Below are 12,502 nucleotides of genomic sequence, written 5' to 3' on the forward strand. Positions count from 1 at the left end.
GCAGAAGAAAAAGAACCTAACTGGAACAGTAACTCAAGTGCTATAAGTCATGAAGTGGCAACAAGCTTTGCCTAGAAAAAGTGTTCAGCATAGCATTTTATTGATTATTCTTAAATCCCCAGAATGCTCAACACTTTTGAGACCATAGATTAATAAAAAACAAGCAAAAATTTGATTAGGTTCTGCTCAAGTCCTTACTGTGCTTGAATTTGTTTTCTCTTAGAAATCTGCAGAAAAATTAAGCAGTGCAAACCTGGCATACAGGAAAAAAAGTTTCCTTTTATTTCAGTGAATTGTTGTGGGTTTTTTTAAGTAGAGAAACAGAAGCTCAAAACCAGTTCCATGGCACTGTGGCCTTTGAAATCTACCCCTTATTTTTCCTGCTTCACAAAATTCATCTTCTGTTTATGTTCTTCTGTGTTGTTCATGCTCTGTGAAAACGTTATTAAAGCAGAGTGTTTAATTAAAGTGTCTAATTTAGAACAAACTCCCATTCCTCACTGCCCCTTAAAGTGTATTTTACCATTTTGTACAGTTAGATTGAGATCTATAGTAATCGATTTCATACGGACAGAATAAAATAGTGTGTACCTGAGGCTGCCAATGTAACCGCCTTTCAATTTCAGATAAAAAGCAAATACAATAATAATTCTCACTTTATTAGGTGTATAAGTATTGCAACGTAAATTGCTTTTAGTGAACATTTTATTTAAATGGAATTTAACTATTCTAATAGGTAATATACATTAGATTATGTATTTGAAATCTCCATATTCACAATTGGATAATTAAGTGCACTTAAGTTAATGGTGAAAGTGCAGGAGAAGAAAGGTTGATTGCTCTTTAAGCTTCCAGTGAGCTCACAGAAATGCAGCATCTTACACTCTTGGATGACACAGGCTTGGAAAGGCTGCCAGTTTTATACCAGATAGAAACTTGGTCGCTAAAGCAGTACATGTAAGATCCTTGTCTAAAACAACTTAATTACTAGAACAAGCACTGCATACCATTTCAAGATCTGAGAATGTATGCTAGAAAGCAAAATAAACATATTTATAAATAGCATAGCCCTGATTTATAAAGAGGGACAACTCCATTGGTAACATTTTTGCTATTTAAATCTATGTTTTCACCTATTTACAAAAAAATAAGGGGACTCTTTCAGTGCATAAACAGTTCTTCAAAAATACCTTTCCAGTAAAGTTCTTCAGCATTGTTTCCAACAAGAATACAGCTGTAGATGGTATGTGCTGTCATGCAGACAGGCAGTCATGGGAATGGGAAATGTCTTATTAATGCCTTCCAAACTATAAAGGAGATTACTTCTTCATTAATGCCTAAAAACTCTGTTGTTAAGTTTTTGTGGTAGATAGAAAACTACTACAGTCCCAGTTCATAGCATCTGCTCCAACCTTCTTTCTCAAGGTTACCACTCAGATTCTCTCTCCCTTACTTACTTCTACCTTCAGAGGAGCAGTAGCAACCTTCAGCTACAGAGTCTACAGAGAGAACCATCCAGGCACGGGGCAGGGAAAAGTAGTGGTGCTCTGTCATTTCCCTCTGTCCCCAGTCCATACTGCAGAGGGTAAGACAGCTGACCTCAGTAAAGGACAAATTAGTTCTTACTTGAAATTACTGATCAGCTTATCATACAGTATTTATACTGTACTTATACAGTATTTATACATTACTTATTAGAAGCAAGATAAGAACTCCTCTGCTGCTACAGTCCAAAAGACTGCGTAACACTATCTAGCTTGTTAACAGGAGTGCAAAGCTAGCAAAGATATTATTACTTACTCCTCAAACCCAACAGCATTTTAGATGCTTGTTCCCTGTTTTGGACAGGCTTGTATGTTTCCTTTGCTTGTAACATACATGTAAGTGCATGGTTATTTAGTGTTAATTATGTGCATATCAGCTATACATGATTGAAAGATACCTACAAATATATTTTTCCCATGCCTTATGTCCATTTTAAGGTATTTTGCCAAAACATGCCCAGTTATGTACAAAAACATAGCTTGACAAATGCTTTATCACTGAAATCCTACAAGCTATGGAAGGAAAATACTTGCTAACCACACCTGGCTTAGGAAGTCGAGCCCAGTTGTAGGCTGGGATGACTTTAGTGTTGTGTTGGTGTCCACTTGCCCCGTTCTTGCTCTTGGCTAGGGCTGTGCTCAGGGCTGCCAATGGAGAGAGCAGCCTGGAGAGCTGGCACTGTGCTCCAGCCTCGGAGCTGCTGTGCTCTTACAGCTGCACCTTCTGTGCTTCACCAGTTCCGTTTACGTTGCAATACTCATTAAATCTCCCTTGGCACACTGTCAGAAGCTTTGTTGGATTTTGTCAAAGCAGTGTAAACAACAGGAATAGTTAAAACACAAAGGAATGATCCCATGACTTATGTACAATGTCCACTATTATAAAAAGTATATATTTTTCCTTAGAACAGAGCTCAATAAATATCTTTACTAAAGCTGCAATGTCTTAGCAAAACAATTTTGCTTTTTTATTATAATAAATATGTTTTTTCCCTGATCTTGACACTTTAGCAAACTATTAACCTCAGCAGTATGAACCGAAATTTGAGTGTGGCTATACTAAAGTTTGTCCTTACTTTTACAGGATGAGCTTGGAAACAGCACTCTGAAAAGAAAAAAGTAATCATTTTATTAATCTTAGTAACTGTTCAAAGGACAGGCATTTCTGTTGTGTGTTACAACCTCTCAAGAACTTTTTCTGCAATTGAAAGCATGGTTTCAAATGCCCAGATATATCAGAGGTACAGATTTTCAGGAGAGCAACCCGAGTGAGAAGCATGTGATTTACATTCCATGTTGAAATAGGCTAAGAAGGATTTTAACTCAGTACTCACTTTTCTCAAAAGGTATTTCTATTAAAAAAAAAAAAAACTTCCAAGTTTCCAGGCATAAAAAGCAAAACTTTTACCCTCTAACACCAGCAGACAGAATAACTTTATGGAGAAGCACCAGCCCCTCAACTTTACTTCCTGTAGTACAACATAAATGCATCTCTCCCGATTCCCAGCACAGACCATACATATGCGTAAACAGAGCCATGAAAGAGCTGTGCTCTGACTGTTTTCCTGAGTTTTCCATAATGATCTACAGTGAAATCCTGGCATTATTCAAGTCAGGACTATACTGTTTGCTTTATTCCACCATTCTTAACACAGGCATAGTTATTTCATACTCTTGGGAATATTTTGCTTGACGACCTTTATAAAAAAAGAACTGAGCTGTGCAGCTCTTTAACCGAGTGTTTACATTCCTACTTTTTTCACTATTTCAGAATATAAGAACAGTGCATGAGGCCTTAATGTGAAAGCAGGAAAAAAAAAACAGAGAAGCCAGTAATTCTTCCAAAACCGCGTATTTTCTACAACTGTAAAAGGAAAAAATATGGAACTCTCAAATCTGTTTCATAAACATATGCACCTTCAAAAAGATTCCACAGCTTACAGAAGTAATTAAATATGTTTTGCAAGAGATGCTTCTTTCTAAACTACTTACCTTTTTTTGTTGTTAAACCAGTATCTACTGAAGCTTTGCAAGAGGGGGAGATGATGGTAATTAGTGCATTCAAGTAACTACTCTTCTGTGTTCGGGAAAAAGAACTTTGGAGACCTGTGAAGAATGTACAGGCTTTCTATTGAAAGAGTGCACCCCATAAATATTTATAACAGTCTTTGGCAATATGCTAATCCAAGGCAAGTAATTTTCCCTCTCTCAGAAAGAATCATGAAAAAACAATTAAGGTGATTTAATTACTGCCATGCATAGACAGCAGATTTTGAACTCTTGACAGATGAACATTCATCACAGTGCCATGTTATCCTAACCCCATAACACAAGATTCTGAACAGAATGGACAAATAAACCTACATCATTTCCCTTACCTTCCTGCAGTACTTTGGGCTGGATCCAAATCCCAGGGAAGCCAATGGGAGCAGAAGCCAGACTTTCCAAGTACTGACTGAAAGCTCCAATTTTAAATAAAACAGAAGTAGTTTTCATGCAAGCTTACAGATCTTCATGACACCAAAGTAAATTTAGCTTCACAGCCCTTTCCTGAATCATTTAAATCTGAATTTAAAAGTAAATGTACATGGCAAAAAATTTCTTAAGGAAGATTTACCTTTTATGTCCTTCACAGTTACCCCTACAGAGTTTGAACTATATTAAACTTTCTTCATTTATACACACCTATAAAACCATTTGGCAGCTATTCCTACCCTAAGTCCTTAATCCATGATGGTGGAACAGAAATCTGCATACAATAAAAATCTTTGGAGCTGGAGTTTTCCCAAAAGTGCAATAAATCTTAAATTTCTTATTTAGGTTAGGGGAGGGAGCCTGTTTATGAGAACATATTCCAAAAGTTATGCTTTGAATCTTTATGAAATACATTAACAGTAATGCAACCGAATGGAAAGAATTATTCACTTAACATTTTACTCTACTGGCCTTCAGATTTTAATGGAATTAAAAAAACTTCATTTTGATTATATTCCTTTGAGAATAATGTTGCAATTATGCCATGTGTCTCAACCTATGGCCAGGAGCAGGAGCCCTGGGGTTTGCTGATGTGGGCTGGCTAGCCTTTGGTACACACATGGTCCAGTTGGATTTTTACAACTGCTGCCCAGTGTAATCTTTGATAAAGCCTTGCATTTTCATAGCCCTCAGGAACCTCAGCTATGAAAATACAGACAACTGTGAGTAGGCTGTCTTTGAACCCTGCTTTGGAAATCTATGCTTCTGTAAAATCCCAAGAGCACAGAAATGTACTGTCTATCAAAAAGTGAGTATGTTTGACTCCCATCTAGAGGTTTTCCCCTTCCTTTCACAAAAAGAAATTCTTAATAACAAATAAAAGCACCTCACCAGGTATCAAAGCACAAAAATGTTGTGCTTTAATTAACACAATTGGCAGGATTTTCAGATGGCACCAAATTTCTGAAGCACTTAGAAGATTTTACTGTCTAGCCTCAGCAAGTACTTTCTTGCATTTCGAATTTAAATTCACACATCTGAAAAGCAGGCAGAAATGTCACATGTTCTGGATGTTGATGTTTACAGTGGACCAGAGAACATTTCCAGGCCCCTATCACTAGGCACAGCTAGCCAGGATTCTTCATGGTACCACCTCTGCCCAGACATAGCCATCAGAATATGGCTGCTCCTTTAAATTCTGTTAAGGAGAGATTGCTCCCTTTCTTTTTCTGGCGATGATTCCTTCTTCTCTGAAGCAACTAATAAACAAAGCACAGAATGAAGGAATGGGCTCCAGAAATCCCAAATATTACATTGTACTTAAATGAAGGATCAATCTTGACACTGCACTAAGAGCACACTATTTCATTGATGCAGCCATCTGAAGAAAACCTGGTATGAATTAGCCTATCTCCATGTAAAATCCTGTAATCCTGTAATGCATGATAGACTTAAAACAAACTTGTGTAGGGAAACAGCAGAGTTCACTATTCTCCCTAAAAACCTTTTTGGTGAGAGTTCACATGTAACTTGAAGGACAACAGTACAAACTTGTGTTTGCCTGCGCAGAGCTCTCCCTCTGTGCGTTGTCAGAGCAACTGATACAGTCTAACAACAGAATGGTTTCTGAAGGAATTAAACACCTCCTTGTCTCTGGCTGTATTCTCACACTGTGGTGTATGCACAGGCTTTTTTGGGAGGAGGGAGGAAAGGCTGTGTTTCAGCAGCAGTGCACATGTGAGCAGAACTGCAGCACCTTTAGTCTGAAGCTCCCCCTCTGCTTCACGTCTTTTCCCCCAACAGACTTCATGCTTTTAGCTCTGGGTCTGTTCCAGCCATCTCAAAAGGCAGGCTAGCTGCAGGCTTGAAAATATTCTCAAGTATGGGGAATCTTATCAAAAAGCTATTTTTTCTTATGTTGTCAGGATAGCCTTTAAGATGTTTTACATCTTCAGAGGAAATGAAGACCTGAGAAATCTTGCACTATGCTCTGTTTCAAAAAAGGAAAATGCCATTCCATGGTTTTACGGAAGAGCATACATTCACATCAGAGCATTTTCTGCATTCTGGCAATTGCTCTTCATTAACCAAAAATAACCCATATTCTGAGATACTGTATCAAAAGAAAAGAAAACAAGAAGAGTCAAAGTTGCAGAAGAACCCCAACAAAACTTGACCGTAACCCACCTAGTTTCCACCCATGTTTCCTCACACCACAGCTCTGCTCAAGATGCCCGTCACAGACTTGGAAGGTGATTTGCCTTATGGCTTTGGCAGGACAACTGTCATTTTCAGCTACAGCCCTAAACACTGCTTACGGACGGGATCATCCCCGGTCAGGACACACAAGCCACAGGTTGCAAAACTGTGATGCCTGCTGTTACATTTTGCTAAATAGGAAAAAAAAAAAAAAAAAAAAAAAGGGTAATGGTGAGCTTTATGGCTTTTTTTTAAACTTTTTTTTTTTATTCTTACAAACCCATTAGCATTGGTAGTTTTTGCTTAATTTCAAGAGTTGGGACACCAGTAGTAGTCAACCTCTAGGCTTGCAGTGCAAGAGTGAAGACTATAAAATCAATTCAAGTGTCCAGCGCCATAAAGTCCAGCTGTGTGCACAACAAAGTTCTTTCCCAGCAACATACAAATACAGAAAAATATGTAGCAAAAAAGCTGAATAAATTATAAATACTCGAGAAATGTTGTGGAAAATGTAACATCAAGAGAACTGAACTAAGGCACTTGTTTCCATTTGTTACTGAGGACACCCTCTCTGTATGGCAGTGTCACTCCTCAGTGAGAAGGATCATCCAAACCAGACCCAAAACTGAAAATACAGAGCCGTGTACGAGACGGACACCATCTTTCACTTCACAATGCATAACTCAAAGGTGTTACCAAAGTTCTCCTGATAAACACAGCATCAGCAAGTATTTTAACTCCTCCTTCGTCCTGGTTTTAGACTCATCAGTTGTGTGAAAAGAAGTCACCAGTCTATTTTAAGCAAAAACATTTCTGCACAAGTCCCTGTTGGCTGCTATTAGCCAGACGGGACCAACATGCGAGCCTGGGAGCGGTATCGAAGTGTGTTGAGTGACAAAAACCAGGGCAGCCCAGTCCAGCCCCAGATCCAGCCCCAAAACAGAGTGCCTGCTGTTCAGAGCTGCCGCAGCCATGGCAAAGGTGGGACGGGCACGCAAGCCTGTCACGGGTTTGACAGGTGCTCACAACAGTGAATCCTATTGTTACGGAGTCCATTGAACTAAAAGAAAATAACAAAAAAAGGACAAAGCACACCATTGCTGTCTCAGTACTGTGTCTTTCAAATGGATCTGAGAACGGGAAAACTGGGATCCTAAGTTAAATCTTTAGCAAACACGCCACCAAGTTTTCACACGAGCGCTCTTGACTAATCAGGTAAGTGGAGTCAAGCCCAAATCAAGACCTCAAAAATTCACTTCAAGAGGGGAAAAGCAAAGCCCACGCTATTCAGTCTCCTTGCTCTCTCAAAACAAAAAAAAAAAACAACCAAAAAAAAAAAAAAAAAAGACAAAAAACCAATAAGGAGAACAATTCCACAAGCCACAGCAATGCGAGCCTACGCACATCCATGTTTCGCTGGCAGAAACTGAAACTCCTGCTTAAAAACCACCAGATTTGGGGCAGTCTCCGGGACGGGGCCTTCGGCGCGCTGGCTGTCTCCCTCCCGAGCCGGGCCCCACTCTGGGCGGGGGGTGCGGCCGCCTGCCCCTGCCCGGCTGGGTCCCCTCGGCTCCCCTCGCCCGGCCGGCGTCAGTAGCGAGGTGCGGCGGGGGCCGGCGGGGCGGCGGCGGGGCCGCCCCCGGGGCAGCCGCAGCAGCGCAGCGTGTAGTTGCGGCCGCCGTTGTTGTCCCAGAACTCGCCCTGCGGGCTGCGGTAGCGGATGGCGAAGTGCAGGGCCGAGCCCTCCCGCAGGCTCGGCGGGACGCACAGTGTGAAGCCGTAGCGCTCGGCCGGCGGCTCGGGGGGAAGGGGCGCGGCCGGGACGTCCACGAAGGAGAGCCACTCGTTGAAGGTGTAGCGCACCGTCACCTCCCTGGGGCCGGGGCCGCCCAGCACTTGCACGGTGCCCCGCACGTCGGTGGGCGCCGCGGGCCGCCCCAGGCGCTCCAGGCAGACGCGCTGCCGCCGCAGCCGCTCGGCGCTGGGCTCCCCGCCGTCGGGGAAGTCGGGCACCAGGAGCAGCGCGGGCGGTGGGGGGTCGGCGCCGGGCGGCGGGGGCTCCCGCTCCTCGCCGGGCGGGCTCTGCAGGTGCGACAGCGCGGCGGGCGGCACCTGCGGCTCCTCGGCATCGCTGAAGTGCTTGACGCTGGCGAGGCTCAGCCCCAGCGAGTCGGCGAACTGCACCCGCTTCTTGCACTTGCCGCAACAATCTTCGCCCGCCGCCGCCTCCCCCTCCTCTTCCTCCTCCTCCCCCTCCTCCTGCCGCTCGCCGGGGCCGGGGGACGGCGGCCGCCCGCAGCGGCGCAGCTCCAGCAGCACCAGCCGCTCCCCCGCCGCCTCCCGCTTGGCGTCGCGGGGCACCGTCGGGGCCGCGCCGCGGAGCCGCCGCTCCTCGGCCGCCAGCTCCTGCCGCGGGCGTGCGGGGCTCGCCATGGCGGGGCGCCCCGCTGGGCCCGTCCCGGCCGCCCCTGTGCCGGCAGGCGGACGGGCCGGCACCGCTTTATCCGGCGCCCCCGCCGCAGGCCCCGGGCTGGGGGCGCGCCCCCCCGCCGGCCCCGGAGCCTCCCCGCGGGTCTGGGGCGGCCGCGGGCGGGGGCGGGACCTCCCTGGATGGGCAACGCGGAAACAGCCGCGACGGGCGGCCCCGCACGTCCTCCCGCCCGCCGGTGGCCGCCGTTACCAGGGCGCGGAGCAGCGAGCAGCGAGCAACGCTCCCAGTTTTACGGGCTTGGAGGAGACACGGGCAGCGGCAAGAGGCGTCCCGCGGGGCCCCCCGGGGTCCCCCCGCCGCCGCGCCCCGCACACCCAGGCTGGGGGGCTGCTTCGTTATTCCTTTAATTGATTTTTTGTTACTATTATCATCATCACCGTCGTCGTTATTTAGGCTTCCACTGGTCGGAGGTTCACCGAAGAAAGAGCCCGGGGGGTCAGGATTAAGCAGGAGCCCCCCCCAGGCTGGCATCACCGAAGAGCTCCATCCATTCAGGGAACGGGAGGCGGTGGGCGGGCGTTGAGCGGCCCCTCGGGACCGGGGCTGAGCCGCCGCCCTCTCCGCCGGCCTGGGCGTAAGATAGGCTGGGTGCTGCCCGTGAGCCGCGCTCGTCTGCTGCTGGGAGTTTGTGAGACCCCCGGCTTTTGTGTGTAAACCACTTTCCACCCATCCTAACTGCAGAGAAAATCTTTGAGACCAGAGCTCGAGGACAAAACCCCAAAGGTAAAACAAATGCCACAGGCATTAACTTTTTAAAGTACGATGTGTTTTGTAAGCAAATCTCTCTTTTCTACCCACACCGGTACTAACTGTACTGTTACTTGTATCAAGTAATCAAGTCCAAAGGCTCAGGAGGCATACACGTGTGCACAAACACCCTTTTAGAAGGCTAGGCTATCTCCAAAGTCTTCAATTAAAAACAGAAAATCAAGAAGGGAAAACAAAATACAGGCATTGCCCCTAAATAAAGATAAGTAGTATACCTCTCCATTTTATTTTATAGGCATATTTATTTTATAGCATAGTAAACAGCATCCTTATAACAACATGTTTTTATAAGTAGGATGAGGGCCGTATCTGAGAAGTTTCCAAACTTGGTTCTATACTTTGTGCATGCCACAGCTATTGTCTGGGGTGATTTGCATGGATGATTGCAAAAATACTACATTTTTAAACTTCCCTCCATTCTTTTTCTCATGGAAGAGACACCAAAAAGCATATGCAGACAACCCAGTGCTTTTTGAAGCAACATACTCCCACTATGGATTTAGCAAGGAGGTTTTTTGTTTGTTTTGCATAGGTTGTTTTATTTTTAGCATCAGTCTGGTTGCCAAAAAAGCAGCCTCCCAGTGTGAGTGAATACACTGCAGTTCAACTGCGTGTGCACTCTGGGTCTCGCAGAGGAATGAATGTCAAAGCAGCAGAAACATCACCAAACAGTTTTCTTAGCAGACACTGCTGTGAGGATGTTCTTGCTACACCTTGACGGAAGTGCTGCACAGCAAGCAGTTTCTTAGGAGTGCCAGATAATCTGACTACTCGACATTAGTTTGGCGTTTGGTTTAGGGCATTGTCAGAAGAGGAACAAAGGACAAACATCCTGGCTGGTGCCCGCTGTGCTGATGGAAAACATGATGAACACCAGTTTGCCATCAGCTGCTGATCACCAGCTGTGCTGGGAGCTACCACGTTCAGCAGGCTGTTGGCTAAACCCTTAATGGGAGCGTTCCTTTGCCTTGTCCACTCCAAGGGAGTTGGTGTGCCATCATTTCAGCTCTTTGAACCATCCAGCCTCAACTTAATGGTGCTAAACCATAGACCATGGTCCTGAGTTGCTCAGCTGAGCTCTGTGGTGCAGCACAGGAAGGAGGAACACAATTGTCCTCTTCCTGGACATGGCAGCAAAAGTGCTGGTGTCACCTGCTTGCATCATCACTCCTAACCTGCTGGTGTCTCTAGCAGAAATTTTGGGTCTCTACCAAACACTCTCCTGTTAAGTAACATTCACTGTGGTGAAAACAGGTTGCAAGCACTTTCTTCCTCGTGCCTGGAAGTGAGACCTCCTCACCTGCCTGTCTAAGGCTCGTGGCACCTCAAATTACCAAGCTGGAAAGAAGAAAAATGAATAGATGGTGTGTAGGATAAGGGTGCTTAGTACTTAAAATATGTTCAAGAACTGGTACCTAAAATACAACACTGGTACTTTAATTTCTTGAAGTGCTATCTATTATATGGTGAGGAAAGCAGAAATGAAGAAACCAGCCCTTACTTCCTCATGTGGAAGCTATCCCAGCTTGCCAAATCATTAACAAATGTTTTAAGCAAAGGGGAAAAATTGTGCCATTTGCTCATAAGGCAAAACCATTTGGACTACTAGAAATTTCAGAGTAATGTGAAAGGTTAAAGCAAAATAAGGCACAGCAAAAAGAGGAAACAACTGTAAATATTGGTAAGAGTTAAGTAATATGGTAGCAATTAATACACATTTCTTATATGTTCCATAATTGGGAGACAGGCCTGCAAAAATAACTACAATTCATAGAAAATAAGCAAAAACAGTTATGCCAATATAAATCCATATTGCAGGAAAATAATTAAAATCAGGCAATTAGTGGCACACATTCATATTTTAGTGGCAATCAATTGCTACCATTTTGAAAGGAGTAATTTAAAATCAGATAAACCTTTAGAACAGATGTTCAACTACACAGCAAACCCTGCCAGAGGACATTAGTTAAGGAGGCATCTAGTGTTCTCTTATGTGTTTTTAAATGGTTTCTCCTAAAAGAATGGTGCAACCCAGGTCTTGGGTTTCTAAGTACTATTTTCCACATTTGCTGTTAAAGAAAATGTTGTGATAAAATCTGAGGGATTTCCTAGTAAAAGAGAAATAGCATTATTAGCAGCCATGAGGCTTTTTGCATTCCCTGAGCTTGGACCAGATATGTTTAGGGTTATTAACTACACACAGGATCAACATAGCACTTTCTTTCTTTTCCCTACTTCTCATTTCACAACAGCCCACCTTGACCTGATCCTGCAGTCAGCACACACATTTTGCAGAATCATTTGCATCCTAAGATGATTACTGAAAATGACATTAAAAAAAAGAATGTGAAAATTACTGGTAAACAATCCATGGTATTGCTTTTCAATTCTCACTAGGATTGCATGGGAATGTATTTCTCAGGAGTCATTACATTAGGGATTTTGTGCTGGAGCTGTATTTGATATGGAGCTTGATAATTTGGTCAAGCTGTTTGGACTGATAGTTGTTGTCATTTGAACAGAAAATTAACATGAAAATGCTTGTTTGCAGACACCCAGAGTCAAGTAACTGGAGGAATCTGTGGATTCAACTCAACCACACAATGTAAAACAGAAACCTATTCAAATATGGTTCATAATTTCTTTTAATGCACTTTTAATATTACCTTCAACTTTCAAACCTAAATCTAGCAGATTTTACAGTTAGCCCAAGGTAAAGTATTCAATTTTTGGATGTACCTAGTTCAAATATGCCAGATCTCTCCAATTTCCTACTTATGTGTTAGATCTCCCATGACAATAGCTTGTCAGAAAATGTGAATGAGTCATAACTCCTAAGCCCTATGAAACAATTTACAGGGATTTAGAAATAGGCAGGGATTATCACAGTTCACACACAAAATTAATACCACCTTTTTAAAATGCTAGCAGCATTCTTTCAAATAGTATTCTTGCTTTGCTTTGAAAATTATGTAGCCCTTCATCCTGGTTTTAGTAGTCATGGTTTTTGTACAAAAAAAATCAG

The 12,502-nt window shown here is 43.7% G+C and overlaps 1 protein-coding gene across 2 annotated transcripts; it reads right to left on the minus strand.

Annotated features, from left to right (window-relative positions):
* Positions 1-345: 345 nt before the first annotated feature.
* PPP1R3G (protein phosphatase 1 regulatory subunit 3G) lies at positions 346-8,651 on the minus strand. 2 transcript variants are annotated; one of them, XM_053970074.1, is made up of 4 exons: positions 7,623-8,651; positions 6,207-6,409; positions 2,621-2,649; positions 346-431 (listed from the first exon to the last, which is right to left on the minus strand). In XM_053970074.1, the coding sequence occupies exon 1, from the start codon at positions 8,649-8,651 to the stop codon at positions 7,809-7,811; it is 843 nt and encodes a 280-aa protein (XP_053826049.1). In that variant the 3' UTR covers positions 346-431; positions 2,621-2,649; positions 6,207-6,409; positions 7,623-7,808. The 2 variants fall into 2 exon arrangements, with proteins under 2 accessions (XP_053826049.1, XP_053826040.1); XM_053970065.1 differs by having other exon boundaries at positions 6,499-8,651.
* Between the last annotated feature and the right edge of the window lie 3,851 nt (positions 8,652-12,502).

Source organism: Vidua macroura, chromosome 1 (genome assembly GCF_024509145.1).
Source record: "Vidua macroura isolate BioBank_ID:100142 chromosome 1, ASM2450914v1, whole genome shotgun sequence".
NCBI lineage: Eukaryota > Metazoa > Chordata > Aves > Passeriformes > Viduidae > Vidua > Vidua macroura.

Bases quoted from the DNA above. Each gene is read 5' to 3' on its own strand.
- PPP1R3G (XM_053970074.1), bottom strand. From the start codon at position 8,651: ATGGCGAGCCCCGCACGCCCGCGGCAGGAGCTGGCGGCCGAGGAGCGG.